At 53.7% G+C, this 21755-nt stretch overlaps 1 protein-coding gene across 4 annotated transcripts; it reads left to right on the plus strand.

The window, feature by feature from the left end:
- Positions 1-1655: 1655 nt before the first annotated feature.
- On the plus strand, positions 1656-17651 carry CHST13 (carbohydrate sulfotransferase 13). Of its 4 annotated transcripts, none has more exons than XM_072720124.1 (4): positions 2411-3869; positions 4753-4879; positions 14275-14354; positions 16390-17651. In XM_072720124.1, the coding sequence occupies exons 2-4, from the start codon at positions 4873-4875 to the stop codon at positions 17158-17160; spliced, it is 858 nt and encodes a 285-aa protein (XP_072576225.1). In that variant the 5' UTR covers positions 2411-3869; positions 4753-4872; the 3' UTR covers positions 17161-17651. The 4 variants fall into 4 exon arrangements, with proteins under 4 accessions (XP_072576224.1, XP_072576225.1, XP_072576226.1 ...); XM_072720125.1 differs by having other exon boundaries at positions 2411-3785; XM_072720123.1 differs by lacking the exons at positions 2411-3869; positions 4753-4879 and adding an exon at positions 1656-1800.
- Positions 17652-21755: the final 4104 nt, after the last annotated feature.

The raw sequence follows: 21755 nt of genomic DNA on the forward strand, positions 1-21755 counted from the left end.
AGGAGCCACACAGGAGGGCCCAAGAGCCTGTCTTGCCCTCTGCCCTGGAGCCCCAGCAGTGTATAAATCAGGATCTGCTGAATGAATGATGAATGAATGAGCCCCTTTGAGAGGACAGAGGCTGCAGGAGGCATCTTCTTAGGGAAGATACTGAGGCCTTGGGCCCCTGGCAAGGCATATTCAACCCCCCATCCCAAGACTCCACACTGAGGCACCCCCATGGGCCTCCAGGAATCAGTTCCGCAGGGATAGGCTGAGATGTTGTTCTCAACTTTGGCCACCAGGTGGCAGCCCAGGAGACCAAGACTCCTGCCCTAAGGACCAGAGGCTGAGACCCCAGAGAATGTGGGGCGGGGGAATCCAGAATGCACATGTGGATTAGATTTGGGACGCACTGGGCATGTGGATGACTGGAAATCCTTGGGTCCTGGGCCCAGAGCAGCGGCAGCCCTGCCTGAGGGCCAGATTGGGGCTGAGCTGGATGCGTCCCAAGGCTCTCTGTCCAGGTCACCCGGAAAGCCATAATAATGAGCTTCTGGTTTTATCTGCCAGCTGCGTTTCCCACTTCTCTGGCATTTGAGACCTATCATCACCACTTGGAGCCATATCTTTAAGCCAGCAGAACTATTATTTACTTAATATGTTTCCTTAAATAGATCTTTAAAACGTAGGTAAGTGTGGTAGGAAGGAACTTTTCTATCGTCACTGTAACGCAAGCCCCTCTTTTGCCAGAAACAAGCAGTAACTGTGAACAAGTCAATCCATCGCTGACATCTAGGATTCGGGTGGCACTCTCTGACGAGTGCACAGGGAACTGGGGCGCAGAGAGGTTAGGCAAATTTCCCGATCTCTCACAGTAGTTAAGTGGCCCCTGCAGGGCTGGGAATTTTTCAAGAGCAGCTATAAACCGTAGTTTACTGCCGCACCCCCCCCCCCCCCCCCCCCCCCCGCCCACCGCTAAGTGTTGGCTCAGGTGCACAGGCACACACCTGCGCACAGCATCACCTGCTCCCTTGGTTCCCTGCTAGCCTGACTTCTGGGCAGCAGGGCGCTCGGGTCGTGCCCGGTCCCTGTCCCTGCGCTCCGCGCCCCACAGGGCTGGCCAACGTTTATCTTCCGAAGGCGGGACTTCACTGTCATCCCCTCAGCACAGAGGTCCTCAGCAGGCCCAGTGCTCACCTGGAGGGGGTCCGTGGCCCGGACCAGGTGGGGCACAGCAGGAGTTCACAAGTGAGAGCTCCCAGCTCTCCCCCCCCAGCGGGCCAGGACCTGCGCGGGCCAGAATTCAGGCAGGCCCTGGAGACCCTGCGGACGACAAGGCTGCAGGGTGGCTTTGGGGGACGCGAGGGGCACTCAGGCCGGATACCGGGGGTGGCAGGTCCGGGGAGGGGGTCACGCACACAGGGCGGCTCCCCCATCCAGCCCTGGCAGGAAGGCACAGACCCCAGAGGACTCGGTGCTCTTCAGGCCCACGGACCTGTCACACTGGTGACGCTTCCCGGCCTCGGGGAAGACGGTCCCTGGGGCCAGGAGGAGGCGGCGGAGCCTCAGCGGCGCCCGGGTCGTCCCGCAGGCTCTCCGCCCGCCCCCGCGCGCTGGCCCTGGAGGCGCCTCGGGAGGCGGCGGGTGCAGCGGGCGGGCCGGGGCGGGTGCAGCGGGCGGGCCGGGGCGGGGCGGGTCCTCTGCCCGCGGGACCCGGGCGCCCGCCGACCGCAGCCCGGCGGCTCAGCATGGGGAGGCGCTGCTGGCGGCGGCGCGCGCTGGCGGCCGCGTGTCTGGGCGCCGCGCTCCTGCTCCTGGGTGAGTGCCCGTCGGGCCCCCGCACGGGCCGTGGCTCTGCTCCGCGCTGGGCCGGGGGCGGGGGCGTGGGCCCGAGAGGCTCCGGCGCCGCCACCCCGCCCCGCTCCCCGCGAGGCTCTTGCGCCCCTGGGCACTCGGTCCCCCAGGCCCACAGGACGCGGGCGCCCGGGCCTCAGGCCCGCCGGGTGATGCCTCGGCGACTTGCCCCACACCCGGAAGGCCCCGGCGAGCGTAGTACGAGCGGCGGGGGCCCGACAGCGCCTGGTCCGGAAGGGGGTCCCCGTGCGCCCCAGGCGCCGCCCGGAGCGCCCTGCGTGCCCTGGAGCTCCCTTGGGGGAGGGCAGGGGCGAGCGCGGGGGCACAGGGGGCATGGCTGACCTGCCGGCCGCCCCGGCTGCGCGGGGGGTGACATGCCCGTCAAGCAGCCTGCTCTCCCAGCCGGCTCCTGTGCCTTTCCCGGCGCCAGTGCGTCCAGGGGGCAGGGGTGGGTGGGGAGGGGTCGGTCTACACCCCCCCCCCACTTTGTGGGCTCTGTGACGACCCGCAGAGTCCCATCCTCAGCGACTCCCAGACAGGGTCCCAGGGGGTAGATAACCGCGCCCTGGGGTGGGCAGGGGCTGTGGGTAGGGGGTCGGGGTGGCCCCAGAGATGGGGCTGAGGAGTCTGCGCTCCCCCACCTGGCTGGGTCTAGGTTAGCAGATTAAGGTCATTCCAGAGCCTTCCCTGCTGTGTGACCTAATCCCTTCCCTCCCAGGTCCTTAGTACCCTCATCTAACAAACGGGGTGCTTGCGTTTAGAGGCCACCTGGGGAGATGAAGTTAAATGAGCCAGCAGACGGAAGGTGGCTGGCCCTCAGCCTCTTCATCATGCCATCGCGGTGACTTGGGGTGGCACTGTGCTCCAGTCTTCCTAGGGTGAGGGGCTTCCTTCTCCTGCCCTCCCTCAAGCCTCCATGACTGTCTCTAGGCTGGAGGCCAAGGTTTCGCTGGGGTCCAGGTGAACAGGGCTTGGAGAGGACTCCGTAGTGTTCACCAGAGGTCTGGCCAGTCACCCTGCCACTCACACTGCTTCGCCCATGTCTGGACCCAGCCGCCTGGACCCAGACACCTCTCCAAGCCCATGGGAGGGAGCTGTGGTCAGTCTTTCTACCGCCATCCCCTTTGCAAGAGCAAGCTGGCTGTCTGGGAGCAGTACTCCGGTTCATGGCAGGTGCTCCTATGTCTTGGCTGAGCGGAGTGTCCCCTCACACAGTGTGGGTGGTGGCCCTACAGTCTGTGTCCACCTGGTCATTCACAGACAAAGATTTACTTAGGACCTGGACTCCCAGCCCCCAGGCCTCAGCTCCTTAGGTGGGGGTGTGAGAGAGCATCTGGGCCCTGGTGTGTGGGGTGTGTGTCTGTGCGGGGGTGGGGAGGTATCTACACAGGAGTAGGTATTTTGGGTAAGCACCTGTGTGTTGTGTCTCTGGGCTTGTATGTCTCCCCTGCCGGGACACATCTCTCCTAACACCTCCTCCACCCAGGTCTGAGAGAAGAGAAGTGAGCTGAGGTACTGGTCACCCTCTGCACTTTGTTCCTTTTGACCTTCTCCTGCAAAACCCAGGAGAGCAGGGGCTTGAGAGAGTGACTCGGTCCCCCTTCCTAATCATAGCCTAGGCCACGTCCCCACCTGGGCTTCCCACCGCCACCGCCGTGTGAATATCTTAGCCATGACCAAAAAGGTTAATCAAACCAACCTACCCAATGTATCCTGCTGGCTCTTTTTCCTCTGGAGCCATGAGCTAAAAGCCCGTGACCTCAGGAGCCGGTGAGGGTGTGCTAATTGTTGGGCTCACAGGCATTGCATGGACCTGAAGGGGACACAGCTAGGCGGAAGGCCTCTGCCAACTGTTCACCTGGAGATGGACCCTGCTGTCCCGGGACTCTGAAAATGGCCTCAGTAGGGCCTTCAGCCTCCCTGAGCACATCCCTGAAGCTGTGCTCCAGGTTGGAAGGGGGCGAAGGTGTGGGGTGCCTCTGGCCTGGGAACCGGGCTCCAGGGCGTGGGAGGAATGTCACCATCTTACTCAGGTAGGCAGATCGGGCACAGTCCCCTCCTTCTCCAAAACACAAGGTGTTGCCATACAGTGGCCAGGGGACCCCTGAAGGGCTGCCCCTACCGGCCTGGGGCCCCTGATGCCCATTCACTAGTGGGGCACTCTGAGCAGTCCCCAGGACCAATGCTGACCTTGTGCTTAGGGTTCTCAGGATGAGGAAGATGCGGAGCCGGGGGGGTCGGCTGCCCAGAGTACTGATGCCTCCACACCCCACCCTCACCCTAGGGTCCTGGGGTAGCTCCACTGTCACCTCACGCAGAATACAGAAATGCCCAATGCTCACTGGGGAGCCGAGGGGCCAGGGCCGAGGTCGGTCAGTGAGGACCGCCCAGGCCTGGCCTTGGAGCTGAGCAGGGCCCCTGCAGGACCCAGCAGCAGCATGTCGGCGCAGAAGCCAGGGCTCTTTGCAGCGGCAGCTAGAGGAGGCCAGAGCAGGCAGCGTGCCCCTGGCTGCATGCTGTTCCCCACTTCCCACTGACTCCCCTGTGGGACCCCATCCCCCAGACGTCCCCCATCACCCATGCACACTGGGGCCCCGGGGCCTGGCTCTACATGCTCTGATTCCTTTCCCAGTCTTGGCCCCTGGTCCCTCACAGGCAAATGAGGCCTCTGAGGCCAGGAGCCTCCCAGAGGACACTGCTTCAGTGAGGACATCTCAGCTCAGGCCCACTTAAGCCAGATGTGGCTGCCTTCAGGCATGGGCAGATCCAGAGGCTAAAACGTCTCCAGCTCTAGGTTTGGCTTTTCTCTACCATAGCCTCACTTTGAGCTCCCTCAGTCCAACGGGAGGGCTCATTTACTGGTAGTGCCAGGCAGAGTCCCAGGGATGTGTCTCACAGGCCTGAATTGGGTCACAGGGTGTCCCCCTCTGAGCCACCTGCTACGGCAGAAGGGGACGGAATGCTCTGCTTGGCTAGGCCTGGTCACATGCCTATGCCAGAAGCTCTGAGAGGAGAGCGCCTATCAGAACCACCTGTATGGAAGGTAAGCCGGTTTGTTCCTGGAGGGAAATCAAGCAGGCTAGCCAAAAGGAGGGGGTGGCCACTGCTGGCAGCCGAGTAAAGAGATGCTCACCACACTGCTGTCCATTCTCAGATACTGCCAGAGTGCTCAGGGCTCGGAGGCACCTTCCCTGCCTCCAGAGGGTACCATGAGAAAAGGCTGGCTGGCAAGATGGATGGCTCGCTAGAGCAGAAGTAATTGGCAATCCCATTTTGCAGAGAAAGAGACTAAGATTAGGAGAAGGGAAGTGACTTGCTCAAGGTCACCCAGCAAGGAAGTGTGGGGGCCAGGATTTACATCCTTGTCTAAATCCCTAACCTTTTTGCTTGTTTCTCTATAGGACAGGGGTTTGGGGTTGGGCTTTGAAGGCTGCTTAGGAATTCACCAGGTGGGAAAATGAAGAAAGGGAATTTGGGGCAGAGGAAATACACAGACAAAAATATGGAGGAGTGAAAAGGCTTGGTGTGCTAAGGGCTGTGTGTGGGCAGAGCTCAGGGCTTATGAGAAGAGGCAGTAGGGTAGAGCCAGAAAGGTTCTAGAAGTTGGGGCCGGATCATGGGTGGTCTTGAATGGCAGGCCAGGAGTTGGTACTCTCCCTATGGCCATATGGGGTCTTTAAATAAATATTCATCGACACTAGGTGAGGTACAGGGATTACAAGAAAACAGGACAGTCCCCTTTTTACAGAGCTGACCTTCCGGAGAGGCAGCCAGACATCAACCCTATTCCAACCGCATCATTTCAGTGGTAATAAACGCCCTGAATAAATTAAAAGGAGAGGCTGAGAAAGATCCTGGTGTGGAGTGCTGCTTTCTGAAGAGACCCTCTTTCCAGAGGGGACTTCTGAGTTGAAATCTGAACAAGAAGTAGTTAAAGTATTAGGATTCCTAGAGGAGCATCCCAGCCAAGGAACAGTTAGTGCAAAGGCCTTGAGGTGAGAACCCACCTAATGTATACATTGATTGGCAGAAAGACCACTGTGGCTGGAGCTGGGGGTGGGGAGAAGGTGGGAGGTACAGCAGGAGGGGCTCTGGGAAGGAACAGGAAATTATTGTTAGCTGGTAGGAAGCCATGTAGGTCTTAAGATCACCAAGGTAGAGGGAAGAGAGAGAAGCAGCTGGGCGAGGAGACTCCTGTGGTTATCCTGGACAGAGCCACTGGGGCTTGCCGCCCTCAGCTAACCACCCTGGAGGAGGTGGGCGTGGGGTTCATTCTGGAGGTAGAAGTGATGAGACCATACCCAAGACTGATCTGGCCAGATCAGCGGTTCCAATCCAGATGGTATGTGGAGCTCAGCAAATAGAGTTTGAATTTTAAATACAAGTGGAAAGATCTCTATTTGTCTTGGGGGGTGGGGGAATAGAACTGTTTTTTATTTGTGAAGGGCTTGTTAACATGTTCCCCCATGGGCCTGATTACCAGAGGGAATGTCCCTGACCCGGGGGCATGCAGCCCTGAAGCTGACTGGATGGCTGGGGCCACCCTCCAGACCCCCCATGCCCCTCCCCCAAGCAAGGTCCCTGGGGCCTATGGGTGTTGTTTGGGCCTGACTGTCCCTGCCTGTCTGGTCTTGCAATACTATGCCCAGCTAGAACTTATTAACCAGAAACCATGTGTTGTAATGTTTGCTCCCTGACTGGGAATCACCAAACAGTATTTTCCCCCAAATGGGCCACAGGATGGCTTGTGCCCTGCCTGGCCCCAAGGGCAGCCAAAGCCTTTCCTCAGGGGTGGGTGTGCGAAGGACCATTTATGGGGCTTCTGCGTTCAGTTTCCCTCAGCTTCCACCCACTAGCCTGGAAGTTTTGTGGGGATGGGTGGGGCCACGTGCTGGGCAGAGTGGGTGTCTGAGAGATGTGCCCTCAGAGGCACACATGCGCTGTGTATGTTTGCATGGGGTCAGATCCTGTGTCTGGGCTTTACCTGCTGTGAGGCCTTAGGCGTGTTTCTTGGCCTCTCTGAGCCCGTTTCCCCGTCTGTCAAATGCAGATAAAATAGTTTCTACCTGATAGGAGTCAACGTGTCAATGTGTGCAAGGCCCTGAGCACAGTCCCATGGGCTGGCTGACGCCCGGGCTGTGCCCTGGGGGTTCTTCCCTGGTTCCCTTGACCCTTTGCCAGCTGCCACATGCAGTGGGCACTGCAGGATGTTGGGTTGGTCTTCACACTGCTCTACTGGACCGGGACTGTGGGCTGCTTGTGAGGCTGGCGCTGCATGCTTTCCATGGCCTGGGTCCCTCTGGGCACAGGCTCTGGGCTCTCCCAGACTGTGGGCTGCTCACCCTGAATTGCTTCCTCCCCTTCAACCCCAGCTGGTTCACTTTGAGCAATTTCAAAACTCCAGCTGTTTACCCCTGTGATGTTTCTCCTTCTGCCAGCCTCTGTCCCTGTCATTGTGTGGAGCTCTCTTTCTCCGTCTGCGTCTCTAGCACACCCTCATCCCTCCCACCTCCCTTCCTCCACCCTCCCAGACCCCCTCCATAACCTTCTGTGATTTTTGTTTCCTTTTTCAAAGCAGAAGGTTGCGGTTTTGCCTGTGGCTGCCCTGTGCTGGCACAAGCCCCTCCCTGGCCGCGAGATGGGGCCTGCCACCTGGCTGTCTCTGGCTGATCTGCTCCAGGGTGCCCTTGGCAGGGAGCCTGGGACCTGTAGCTTAGTGGAGGGGCTGTGGGGTGGAGGACGCAGGCCAAGAGAGGCTTGGTACAACCAGAGTGGAGGTTGGGGGATGCCTCAGTATGGCCCTGCCTTCCAGAGTGGGGGGCTGGATGCAAGGATCTTCAAGGCAATTCCCTTCTGGCCCTCCAAACCCATCTGTCCCCCTCCATGGCCAGCCTGCCCATCCCACTGACTGTAGGTCTTTCTGATGTGTGTGGCGGGAAGGGGTGGGGCTGGGTGGGGTGGCCCAGCCCTGTAATCACTGGCCTCAGCTATTCTATAAATAGGGCCTGACTGTGGTGCCTGTTTCCTCTGACCCTACACCCACTGGCCCCTGAAGTCTAGTATGGGACCCACTTTCCTGCCGGGTGTTTACCAAGGATACCACCAACGCAAGGGTTGGTGTTTCCAAAGGCTGGGTGGCTCCGAGTGGTGGGCCCTTGGGGTGGAAATGGGCTTGGGTTTGCTTCACTGTTCCTAAAGGCACCCCCTCCCAGCCCCCTGGTGGGTACCTGCCCTTCCTCAAACCCATGCTGTGGCCCTGCGAGGAGCTCATCAGTGGGTGACCTTGGGCCACAAGTAACACATCTCTAGAATGGTGAAAAGAGTACCTACCTCTCCTCCACAGGCTGAGTGTGGCTGTGAGCCACGTGAGCACAGCCACACTCAGCAGCAGCGGCCAACCTGCCAGCCCTGAGCCTGTACTGGGAGAGGCCAGCCAACATTGCCGCCACCTCTGGTCGGTTCGTTTCCCGATGACAGTGCTGTTGCTGGGATGTGTCCAGCTGCCAGGAGACAAAGGTTCAAATCCTAAGACCACTGATGAATCCCCTGAGGGCCTCACCTTCTCCCTGAACCTCCTGGAACCCTGAACAAGGCCAGGCCTTGTTCCCAGGACACTGGAGAAAGCAGGGAGCCCGAGGCTGCCAGAGGCATGCCAGGAGGCCCTGGACAGTGGGCTTCAGGTGCACACAGAGGTTTCTGGAGGTCAAGGCAAGGCCCATCTAGCTGTCATTCGTTCATTCATTCATTCATTCATTCAACCAACCTCTGCCAGGCATTGCTGTAATGCAAGGGTTCTCAGAATGTGCCCCTGGGCCAGCAGCAGCATTGCCTGGGAGCTGGTAGAAATGCAGCCCAAATTCTTGGGCCCCACTCCAGCCCGACCGGGCTAGAATCTCCGGGTGTGGGGCTGGGTAATCTATGTTTTCACTGACACCCATGCATGCTCAAATTTGAGAACCACTATTCATGGTCAATTTTCCAACAGTTAATCAAATTTCCCAAGTTTATCTGTTTGTCAAAAACATGTCTTAAAAACTCCTGAATCTTTTTGATGAATGTATTCTTGGCAGCATTTTAAAGACTCTTCATTTTGTTGAAAGCCAAGCGTCATGGAAACATTCACTCTTCTTATGAATATATTCCTTTCTCATATGATCTTGAGTTCTTGAAGATATTATTCTTATGAATAAGCATATTCTTATGAATTCAAGATTATGATAGCCATTGACTGTATTTACATTTGTAAGCTAGATTTACATAAAATGTCCTTGCACATATTCTTTTCCTATGGCAATATTTTTTTTTTTGAGATCTAATTCTCATTCCATAAAATTCACTTTTCTTAAAGTACACAATTCAGTGGTTCTTGCTGGGGGACCCATGGGGCTCAGTTGGTTAAGTGTCCGACCCTTGGCTTCAGCTCAGGTCATGATCAAGCCCTGCATCACGCTTTGTGCTCAGTGCAGAGTCTGCTTCAGATTCTGTCTCCCTCTCACTCTGTCTCAAATAAGCCTTAAAAAAAATTTTTAAATACTTGTGCAGTAGGACCACTCTCTAATTCCAGAATATTAGCCATCATTGGTCACTGCCCACTTTCCCAGTGATTGCTCCCTCCCTGTGTCCCCCCCACCCCAGGCAACCACTCATCTAGTTTCTGTTTCTATGGATTTGCCTATTTTGGATATTTCAAAATATCGTCAATGGAATCAAACAATATGTGGCCTTTTGAGTTGGGTTTCTTTCACTGAATGTAATGTTATGAAGTTTAGCCATGTCAAAGCCTGTGTCAGTACTCCTTTCCTTTTTATGGATGAATAATATTCTTAGGTATGGATGTACCTCAGTATTTACCCATTCATCAGCTGACGGACTTCTGAGGTCTTGGTTATTAAATATATTGCTGACAGGAACATTTGTGCATAAGCTTTTGTGTGAACATATTTTCAGTTCTCCTGGTTGTGCACCTAGGAGTGGACTTGCTGGGTCATAGGCTAATTCTATGTTTAACTTTTTCCCCTCCCAATTTTTATTATTGTGATAAAACACACATAACGTAAATTTTGCTATCTTAATCATTTTTAAGTGTAGGGCTCAGTAATACCAATGTGTTGACAGTGTTGTGTGACCATCATCTCCAGAGCTCTTTTCATCTTGTAAAACTGAAACTCTGCACCTATTAAATGACTCCCCTCTGCACCTTGGCAACCATCCCCTGCTTTCTAGCTCACTGGTTAGTACTACTCTAGGTACTCTACAAGTACAATCATTCATGATTGGTCCTTTTGTGGTTGGCTTCTTTCACTCACCATAATCTCCTCACAGCTCGCCCATGTTGTAGAGTGCGTCAGAGTTTCCTTTCTTTTCAAGGGAATAATATTCATTTCATGAATGGACTGCATTTTGCTTCCATTTGTTCATCTCTTGATGGACTCTTGGGTTGAATGCTGCTATGAACAGGAGTGTGCAAATATCCCTTAGACGCCCTGCTTTTTCATCTCTTTTGGGTATGTACCCAGAAGTGGAATCGCTGGGTTATATGGTAATTCCACATTTAACTGTATGTGGAGCCTCTGTGCTATTTTCACAGCAGCTGCCCCATGCTATATTCCCACCAACAGTGAACAGGGTTCCAATTTCTCCACATCAACAACATTTTTGTTTTCTTTTTTTTTTATAGTAGCCATAATAATGGGTATGAGGTGGTATGTCATTATCATATAGATTTGCATTTCCCCAATGATTAATGATGTTGTGCATCTTTTCATGGGCTTCTTGGTCATTCGTATATCTTCCTTGGAGAGATGTCTATTCAAGTCCTTTGTCCATTTTTGATGTGTATTTTTTGTTGTTGAGTTTTAGAAGTTCTCTATATATCTCCTATCAGATACATAACTTATAAGTATTTTCTCCCATTCTGTGTGTTGTCTTTGGAGGTCTTTAAATTTTCACCAAGTCCAATTTACCTATCTTTTCTTTTGTTACCTGTGCCTTCGGTTGTATCCAAGAGACCACTGCCAAATCCAATGTTGAAAAGCTTTTGTCTTATGTTTTCTCCTAAGAGTTTTATTATTTTAGGTCTTACATTTAGGTCTTTGATCCATTTTGAGTTAAATTTTGTATATGGTGTGAAGTAAGGGTCTGAATACATTCTTTTGCATGTGGATATCATCCAGTTTTCCCAGCACCAGTTGTTGAAAGGAGTGTCCTCTCCCACCCTGAATGGTCAAAATCATTGAACATATATATATGTAAGGGTTTATTTCTGGGCTCTCTATTCTATTGATTTATATGTCTGTCCTTACACCACCCACGGTTTTGTTACTATAGCTTAGTAGTTAGTTTTGAAATTAGGAAGTGTGTATCTGCCAGTTTTGTTCTCTTTTAAGATTTTTTTTTTTTTTTTTTTTTTGCTATTTTAGGTCACGTATGAACTTTAGGATGGGTTTTTCTATCTCTGCAAATAAAAATGTCATTGGAATTTTGACAGAGGTTGCATTGAATCTGTAGATCATTTGGGGCAGTACTGACATTTCATCAATAGTAAGTTTTTCAATCCATGGACATGGGATGTGTTTTCATTTCTTTGTGTCTTCTTTATTTCAGGAGTATTTTGTAGTTTCCATTGTACAAGTCTTTCACTTCCTTGGTTATGTTAATTCCTAAGTATTTTCTTCTTTCTTAGACTATTGTAAATGGAATTGTTTTTGTACTTTCCTTTTCATATTGTTCATTGTGTATGGAAGTACAACTGACTTTTTATGTTGTCTTTGTATCCTGCTACTTTGGTGAACTCATTTATTAGTTCTAACAGTTTTCTGCGTGTGGAATCTTTAGGGTTTTCTGCATATAAGGTCAAATCATCTGCAAACAGAAATAATTTTATTACTTCCTTCCAGTTTGGATACCTTTTATTTCTTTTTCTTGTCTAATTGCTCTGACTAGAACTTTCAGTATTGTGTTGAATAGAAGTGGCAAGATGGGCATCTTTGCTTTATTCCTGATGTAGAGGAGAAGCTTTTAGTCTTTCACTATTGAACATGAGTTTTTCCTTCCTTTTTTTTTAAGGTTTTATTTATTTATTCAGGCATCTCAACTGTAGGTTTTTCATATATGGTTATTGTTTTGTGTTGTTTTCCTTCTGTTCCTTGTTTTTTGAGTTTTTTTTTTATTATTATGAGAGTATTTTTGTTTCATATACTTTGATGGCCTGCCATTAGGCAAGTGAATGTTTATAATTGTTCTATCTTGAAGTATTACAACTTTTATTTATATATAAAGTCCTTCTTTGTCTCTTGTAACCTTTTTTGATTCATAGTCTATTTTGCCGATATTAACACAGCCACCTTTGCTCTATTTTGGTTATTATTTGCTTGAAATATCTTTTTTCCATCCTTTTACTTTCAACCAGTTTGTGTCACAGGATCTCAAGTGAATCTCTTGTAGACAGCATATAGAGCTGGGTCAGGTATTTTTATCCATTCTGCCAGATTCACCATTTTGACTGGTAAATTTAATCCATTGATGTTTATTTTTTTTTTTAATTTTTTATTTATTTATTTATGATAGTCACAGAGAGAGAGAGAGAGGCAGAGACACAGGCGCAGGAAGAAGCAGGCTCCATGCACCGGGAGCCCGATGTGGGATTCGATCCCGGGTCTCCAGGATCGCGCCCTGGGCCAAAGGCAGGCGCCAAACCGCTGCGCCACCCAGGGATCCCAATCCATTGATGTTTAAATTAATTGCTGATAAAGAGGAACATCTTTCATTTTGTGGGGGTTTTTTTTGTCATTTTGTTATTGTCCTATGTCTTATAGTTTTTATTAAGCCTTCATTTCCTGTACCACTGTCTACTTCTGTGCTTAATTTATTTTTTGTAGTAAAATGTTTAAATTCCTTTCTTATTTCCTTTGTGTCTACTTATGGGAATTACATTGAACATCCTAAAATTATATGTTGTATTTTGAATTTATACAAGTTTTTTCATTTGAATGGGCTATACTTTTCCTGTTTCTTTGTATGGCTTCTAATTTTTTTGTTGAACACTGGACATTTGAGTATCATAATGTCACTCTGGAAATCAGATTCTCTTTCTCAATGATTGCTGTTGTTAGTTTCTGTTTTTGTTTTTCTGATTGTTGTAGCCTGTCTCTGTGCTGAGGTTCAGCCCAAGGTATAAATTCAAGATCTTCTTAGGTCTTTTATGAGCCTCTCCCTGGGCATTCGCAGTTTCTAATTTTCCCCACCTATGCAGTTGTCAAAAAGCCATCTGAGTGGGTGAGACATTGTATCTTATTGAGGTTGATTTGAATTTTCCTAACAGCTAGTGATGCTGAGCATCTTTTTATATGTTATTGGCAATTTGTATATTATTGAAGAAATGTCTATTCAGATCCTTTGCCTACTTAAAAGGTTGGGTTATATCTTTTATCATTTGGTTATAGGCATTCTTTATATATTTTGGATACTAATCCCTTATCAGATATATGATTTGAAAATATTTTCTCCCAGTTGGTGGGTTGTTTTTTACCTTCTTGATGATGTCCTTTGAAGCAGAAGGTTTTATTTTTTATTTTTTAAATATTTTATTTATTTATTCATGAGAGACACAGAGAGAGAGAGGTAGAGACATAGGCAGAAGGAGAAGCAGGCTCCCTGCAGGGAGCCCAATGCGGGACTCATCCCAGGACTCCAGGATCACACCCTAAACCAAAGGCAGAGACTCAACCGCTGAGCCACCCCGTCGTCCCAAGCAGAAAGTTTAAAATATTGATATAGTCCAACATATGTGGTTTTTTTCTTTTGTTATCTGTGTAAGCAGAGTTTTTGGTGGTTTTAGGAAGACTGAGCAATGCAATACTGAGACAGATAGATAGCATTCCTGTGTGTTGTCTTCCAGTCTGGGAGACAGTGAAACCTGCATTTATCATGAAGTGGCGTACGCGCTGGCCAGGGAAGTATAAGCTGCTTAGGAGTCCACGGAGGTCATGTGGCTTGGTGGGCTGTCACTGGAGAGCCTGTAGCTTGGCTGTGCCACCTCTGTTGCCACACCCAGCTTGGTGAGCTCCTTAGGGCTCCATGGACATGGGGCTGGTAGGGGTGGGGCATGAAATGAAGGCAGATGGAGATGTGTAAGGTTGGGTGGTCAGGCCTTTACCAGAGGGCTGTGGGCTGAGTACCACCTTTCCTCTCATCCCTGCCTGCCTGGCATCCTCCAGCTCTGATGGGCAGGACATGGGGGCAAGAGCGATACCAAGTACCCTGCCCTGCTGCATTAGGGGGCCTATCAGTGCCCCACACTTCTCCAAGCCCCCCAGAGGCAAACAAGACACAAGAGGGAAACTGAGTCCCAGAGGGACTCAAATGTGCCCAAAGGAGTTGGTCAAGTCCCCCAAGGGCTACAGCCAATCCATCTGATGCCTCTTTCCTTATGCCCCATAGCATTTGAAAACAGCCTGAGCTCTGGCTGGCTCAGTGGGAAGAGGAGAAGTCCTCTGCAGATGCTTTATGACTTGGACCAGGTAAGTGGACAGACCTGCCCCCCCCCACCCAGTGATGCATCCCTCTACCTCCAGCCATGGGAACATGAGAGCCCCAGTGTAGACCTGCTATCATGGGACTAGAGCCCACAGTATGGCATGAAGAGGCTTCTTCTGCAAATCAAGGCCATATGCAGGGAGGAGAATGTCTGTGATAAGAGCAAATCTTAAGGCAAGCTGAGAGACATGGGGTCACTACCCACCCACCCATCCATCCATCCATCCACCCACCATCCACCCAACAACAGACTGAGGCCACACTGTGCCAGGCACTCTTCTATATGTTGTGGATATAAAAGAGTAAAGCAGACCCTCAGGAAGTTGACAGTCTAATGGGGAGACAGGAATTAAGTGAAACCCAGATTTTAGTACCTGCTATGATAAGGAAACATGCAGGGAGCCCCTGCCCTTGAGACACATGGACCAGGAGGCTTGGTGGCTCATGTGCTCCGCTTCTGTGGGCCTGCTGTGACCATGCACATCCCCCCCCCCCACTACACATACACACAGTTAGACCCCACTGAGAGCCACAGGCACCTGGCTCACACATACTGCAGCAGGCACAAGGAGGTACCCATTCAGACAGCGTTGTGTAGAGCACCTATTGCATGCCGGCCATGCTCAATATGCTGCTGATCCAGTGGCAAGCAGGTCAGCTGAGTCCCTGACCTGGTACAGCCGGCACTCCCATGTGGGGGAGACATATCATCGCACTGCCACCTGCACTAACCTGTCACTGATTTGCACCTAAAGGGGCAGTACAAAGTGTGACAAGAGATCTACCAAGAAGGTCCTAGTTTAGATGGGGGAGACTGATCCTCTCTGAGGAAGGGACATGGGAGCCGAGACCTGCTGAGGAGTTAAGAAGCAAAAAGTAGGGGCCCGAGTGCCTGGCAGTGGACAGATGACAGAAGAGGGTATGTGAGGTATGCCAGGGGTGGGCAGCAGCTTGGCAGTGCCTGGCAGCTGGGGCAAGGGCAAGAGGGAACCATAAAGGGTTTTAAGCTGGGGAGAATGATCAGACAGGTTGGGTAGGTATCTGTTCACTGAATTCCCAGGGGCTGAGCCAAGGGGCCTGCAGAGCTTATCTAACCCATGCCCTTGGGTTGCAGGTGTGGAGGCCTTGGTTCAGAGAGGGTGAGTGGCTTGCCCTGGGCCATACAGCAAGCTGAGGGCAGGCCAGGCTCGCAGTAGGATCCTGGGGTCCCACAGGCTTCTGAAAGGGCGCGTGGGGCTAGCTCAGCCCCTTCACAGCCTGAGGTCCCAGTGACTGTTGGGTGTCAAGGCCCTGGTAGCGTAGCACCTTGTAGCAGGAGAAATAGGAATAATAAAAGTAACCTGGCCAATGAGGACTAATGGCATACCAGATACTCTAATTCTGTGAATTTATTTTGTCCTCGTGGTAACCATTCCACAAGGTAGGGCTGTTGTTATCCTTGTTCACAGATGAGGAAACCGAGGCACAGGGATGCCAAGGACACAGAGGAGGTCACAGAGCTCATAAGGACTACAGGCAGGCTAAGGATGCAGGCAGCCGAATCCAGTTGGGCTGGGAGAGATGAGGGTCAGAGCTGCAAGATATGTTCTGGGCCGGGGGACATGGCCCCGGCTTCTGAGTCCTAAGGGGCCTGCTTGGGACTCCCAGCTTCCCTGCTTGGCAGCTGTAGGCGACTCATTTCTTCTGAGCCTCAGTCTTCTCAGTTGTATGGAGATAGTATTGACGGGTCTTGGTATCTAGGGGAATCCAAGCAACCGAAAAGCTGACTTTAGGCATCGGGGCAGTCCGTGTTTGCTTCCCAGGATGTTCAGAGGCCAGCAGCCCCCGTACAGGTATAGCGGTCGCACGGGGCCCGCTGCCGCCCTCCGAAGGGCGGCCCATGAGACATCGTGTTGCCCCAGGGCTCCAAGTCCCGGTCTGGGCAGATCCCGGTCCGGCCCGTGGGTGGGGGGCGGCCGGGCCGGGCTGCGCGCGCTGACCGCGCCCCGACCGCGCCCCGACCGCGCCCGTCGCCCTCAGGGCCCGCGCTCCGCCCTGGCCGCCCTGGCCGCCGAGCACCGGCAGCGCCGGGACCTGCTGCGCCGCGCCTGCAGCCGCCACACGCGCCGGCAGCGCCTGCTGCGGCCCGAGGACCTGCGGCACGTGCTGGTGGACGACGCGCACGGGCTGCTCTACTGCTACGTGCCCAAGGCGGCCTGCACCAACTGGAAGCGCGTGCTGCTGGCGCTGAGCGGCCGCGGCCCCGCCGACCCGCGCGCCATCCCCGCGCCCGAGGCGCACGCGCCCGGCCGCCTGCCCTCGCTCGCCGACTTCGGCCCGGCCGAGATCAACCGGCGGCTGCGCGCCTACCTGGCCTTCCTGTTCGTGCGCGAGCCCTTCGAGCGCCTGGCGTCCGCCTACCGCAGCCAGCTGGCCCGCGGCCACGACGTGCGCTTCGCCGAGCTCCTGGCCTACCTGCTGGACCCGCGCACGCGCCGCGACGAGCCCTTCAACGAGCACTGGGAGCGCGCGCACGCCCTGTGCCACCCGTGCCGCCTGCGCTACGACGTGGTGGGCAAGTTCGAGACGCTGGCGGAGGACGCGGCCTTCGTGCTGCGCCTGGCGGGCGCGCCGCACCTGCGCTTCCCCGCGCCGCCGCCGGGCGCCGCCGCCGCCGCCCGCCGCCGCGCCGAGCGCCTCTTCCGCGACGTCAGCCCCTTCTACCAGCGGCGCCTCTTCGACCTCTACCGCATGGACTTCCTGCTCTTCAACTACTCGGCCCCCGCCTACGTGCGGCTGCCCGCACCCTGAGCGCCCCCGCCCCCGGCCCCCGCCCCCGGCCGCGCCCGGGTGCAGCACGGCACAGGCCGTGCACCTGTGCCCCCCTGACACCTGAGGCCGCTGCCTCCAGCTGCTCCCGGGGGCAGGCACTTGACACACCCCGGGGCGAGGGAGCCGGAGCGCTACAACTTTGTAGTCTGTGCCCCCAAGCCTGCTGGCTCGATGCAGCCCGCCCCCCGGCCCAGTACCTCCCTCACCCCGCCTGCCCTGGTGCTGACAGCCCTGGCTCAGGAGGAAAGGCCTGCGTTACGGCGCGCAGGCCAGGGCCGGCCTCCCCCGGAGCTGCCTCCCTCTCTGCCTCTCCGTGGAGCTGGCCCCACCTTTGAGCTCAACCTGCCATACCCCTAAGTCTTCCGTGTGCGCCCGCAGAGCCCAGGGTGCAATAAGGCGGCAGGTTTCAGAGGACCTCAGTGAGCCGGGGAGCTCAGGTTTCTGAAATAAATGTTTTGCTACTTCTGACATGTTCCAGTTTCTCCGCTTCATTTTGCCATTTGCTCTGCTGCTTAGGGCTGTGGGATCTCGGGCATCTTAAATCTCTGAGCCTCAGCTTGCCTTTGCTGCCAAGTGGCACAAGAGTGCCCGGTGGTCATGAAGATCCGACGGAGGGGATGGAGAGCCTGGGTCTCCTTCACAGAGGCCACAGGTGTGAGGGGCTGTATGGGGAGTGGGGGCACCATTGGCTGCAGCTGCTAAATTCTGGCTGGGCCGGCAACAGTGAAAGCTCGGGAAGGGGGGCAGGGGGAAATCTGACCTTTCTTATTGCCAACGTTAGAGATTAAAACAAAAACCCTGTGCCTTGGGCGCCTCCCACACTTCTGTGGGTGTGTGGGTGTATATTTGCAGTGTGTGTCAGCCCACTTGGCAATGAGGACCCACCTTTCTGGCTTTGGGAGGACAGCCAGCTGTGAGAGTCCCTTTGGAAGGACCGAATGTCCCCTTAGCGGCTGGTTGAATATATGGTGTCCTTCCTCAGTTTTCTGGAAGGATAAATTAAAATGCCAGAACTTTGGGAAGACCAGGGCACAGTGTGCAGGAGATTTTGAGCAACAGAGATCAGAGCACAGCCAAAGAAGGGCAGCTCGGCAGGGCAGAGGCCAAGCGTCTGTTGTGGCACCCCCACAACATGGTGACGGCCTGTGACCCTGGTTTTGGGGCCCTGCTGGCCTGTGGGGGCCAGGCCGGCCGGGGTCGGGCAGCTCAGTCACACTGATGCCTTGGCCTTTGCTAGTGTTGTTCCTCCTGCCTGCAATGGATGCTTTCCCTTTCCAGTCTAGCCTTAGAGTTCCTCCTTCCCAGGAGCCTTGAGGCCTTCGTGGACTCTGTGTCCACAGGCCCTGCCAGCGGGGGCTAGTGACAGCCCAGCCCTGTGGTCCTGGAAGGGGGATGCCACTAGGCTCCCCGTGAGGCCTTGCCCCACCAGAGAACCATGGAAATCCCAGGACGCTGGACCATTACCGGGAGGAGGGGGTGGCTGGGCCTGGGACACTCCCAGAGGCCTTGTGTACAAGGCCTATACTCCAGCCCTGCTAGTGCTGGAGGTGCCTCTTCCCCTTCTCATTCAGGCCCTGGAGGGGGGTCCCTCCTGCTCCGGTGTCCCCTGACCTGCTTCCTCTCTGGCTGGCACCAGAGCATGTCTGTCCTCACAGATCACAGGCTGACTGCCTGGCCCCCTGCAGGTCCCACCTGGGTCATTGGATGGCCTGAGGAGGACAGGGTCTCCCGTGAACAGCTGGACGAGATGGAGGGTGCCCCGGTGGGCTCAACCTGGCACCCTCCAGTGATTTTTCTGTTAAAATACTACACCCGTACCTAAAGGGATCAAATCCACAAAATGACGTTCACTTGGCATTTTAGCTCATTGGCAACTATCTTCTATTTCCATCTCAGAACTGAGTGGTACTGGTCAGTGGCCTCCCCGGCAAGGAAGCAACACTGGTGGATTGGGTTACAAAGACTTGTTTAAGATGTTTTCGTGTTCTTCTGATGTTTTTGGCTTTGTCAGGAAAATGATTCCCGGATTTTGGTAGTTACAGCCTTGGTTTGTTTTTGTTTGTTTTGCTTTGTTTTTCAGTTTTATGTTGTGGCTTTGTCATCCAGGCAGCTTCCTGGGAGGCAATATTTCCATAACTGAAAATTTTGCTAAAATAAACCCCTGGTTCTTTGTAACAACACTACTTCATGCATTATTCAGTTTGGGAATTGCAGCCGGCTGCATCTGCTGGCCTCAGCAATTGGCTGGGGGCTCTAGGGGTGAAGGCCAGGCCCAGAGTGGCTCAGCTTGCCGGCTCACTACAGCACCCCACGAGATCAGTGGGCCAGGTGTCAGGGTACTGCCCTTCCCCTGCAGCCCTCTTCCCGGAGTGATGGCACCACTGCCTGTGGCAAGGGCTCAGCTGAAATCAGGTGGTCTCTCTTGTACAGCGGGAGGTGGTCAGAACAGCTGCTGCCTGAGGCATCGGGGGTCCAGGACCCTTCTCTCCTGTGGCTCCCCCATCCTTAGACTGTCTGTAGCCCTTCTCTATGTGGCCCAAGAGAGCCAGTCGGTCACTCCCCAAGCATCGGAAAATTGAAGACACAGACCATGGATTGTACGTTGCATTTGCAGTCTGGTCCCATCAGCCAGAGCCTACCATTCCTGCTGTGCCCCTGCCACAGGGGAGACTGGGCACGAACCCACCCCATAGCCTGCAGCCCTGTGGCAGAAGCCCCTTCCAGGTAGCATTCCTAATGGCTCCCAGATGCCCCATTGGCAGCCCTCCTCTAGGTTTCTCCTGGCCACCAGATCTGCTTGAAGGTCCAGGTAGAGGGATTAGGTATACAGGGAGTCAGGGTCCCAAGGAGCCCTCAGCCCATGTCTGCTGGAAGTTGGGGGGTAAATCCTACAGCTTTTTGCCTCTCGGGGGGATCACTGAGGTGTGACCTAGAGAGCTCTCCCCTGGGATCCAGCCCCAAGTGGCAGCCAGCTCAAACCCTTTGCCTCCTCTCCCTTCCCCCCCCCGTCTCCGGGGGGCTCTCCGGAATCTCCCCCCAGTGAAACTCCTCGCATCCATGTTTTTATCTCCAGGGGAACTCTAAGCCTAGGCCAGGGAATCAACCATGATTCCATTGCAGACTTGCTGCTTTTATTTCATTGGTACCTAAACGATAGTTAGGTTAATCTGTGTCCTTTAGCATTCCAGCGCGGCCAGGAATATCACTGCACACATCCCGTCCTGCGTGTGTGGGGTGTGATCCCAGGATAAATTCCTAGAAGACAGATCCACACCTCTGACCCCACTGCTCACTGTGCCTGATCCTTGGGAGGCTTCAGGCAGCTGCTGATGTAAGTTTTACTGTGACTGTACTGGGGCATGAGGACGATGGGGGAGCAGGCTGGCTGCACGTGGATGCTGGCAGCACAGCACGCTGAGGTGCCGTGTGTGCCGGCGAGATGCTAACTCGTCCCTCTGCCATCACACATTCAGATGTTGCTCATTTGCCTGTGAGGACTTTTGTAGTGCATGCTTCCTGATGGAGTGGTTTTCTTCTTTGAGGACATTGTGTGCATGGCAACTTTACTCAGGATACAGCGGAATCAACACATAGCTTTTTACTCCCTAAATATTCTTTAGAGTCACCTCACACTGAAGACCATGCATAGTTTATGACTCTGAATTTGGGTGGCTGGTATGAGGTTTTTCTACCTGCAGGGCTGGCTTTGACCCATGTGCTGCAAGAGCCCTGCCTGCCCTCCTTGGCTTACTTCCTAAACCCTCTGTGGCCCCAGAGAGAGTAGCACCCAGGCGGATCCAGAGGAGCTTCTTTCTATAAGCTGCTCATGGCCGCGTGCGGTGGGAATGGGACTCAGGAAAACGGGGTGGTGCTGGCTGGCACTCAGGAGCCTTCTAGCCAGTGACAAGTCTTCAGGGAACAATGTGCGCCTGGCACAGGGCCCCAGTGCTCAGAGCAGCTGAGTCCACAGCAGGAAAAACTGGAAACCAAACATTTGGTGGAAAGACGATGCATAAGCCATGCACTATTATACATGATAACTAAATGATCAAGTGAACTGTATGCAGCATCACGTGACTCTTATTAGCAACTTGCCATAGAGGAAAAAAGCTGCATGGAACATAATATAATCCTGTATCGCTAAAAAAAAAAAAAAAAAAGCAAACGATGTCTTGTTTTGAGATACTAGTTTTAGAAGGATAGGAGAGAGCTGAGGTTGGGGGCAGGGAGGCAGCTGGGGAAGCGGCTCCCAGGCAGATGGACCCAGCGGTCACGTGGGTCACTTCACCATCACGCTGTATCATAGGCACACAATGCTGTATTTTGCATATAACAAGTTAGAACATAGCTGTGAGCATTGGAGGAACAGTCTTGAGACCTACACAGTCCAAATGGAAATCAGCCTGCCTCCAAGCCTAACGGGCAGGGACCCTGGGGTCTCGACTCCCTTCCACCAGCAGGGCAATGCTGTATGGTGCACAGGACACCACGCCTGCTTCCCACCCAGGAGCCCCAGTGCCCTTTGCTGGGGTGCCCCCCTGCAGTCCTCTGTGCCCTCTCCCCAGGCCACAGCA

Source organism: Vulpes vulpes, chromosome 9 (assembly GCF_048418805.1).
Source record: "Vulpes vulpes isolate BD-2025 chromosome 9, VulVul3, whole genome shotgun sequence".
Taxonomy (NCBI): domain Eukaryota; kingdom Metazoa; phylum Chordata; class Mammalia; order Carnivora; family Canidae; genus Vulpes; species Vulpes vulpes.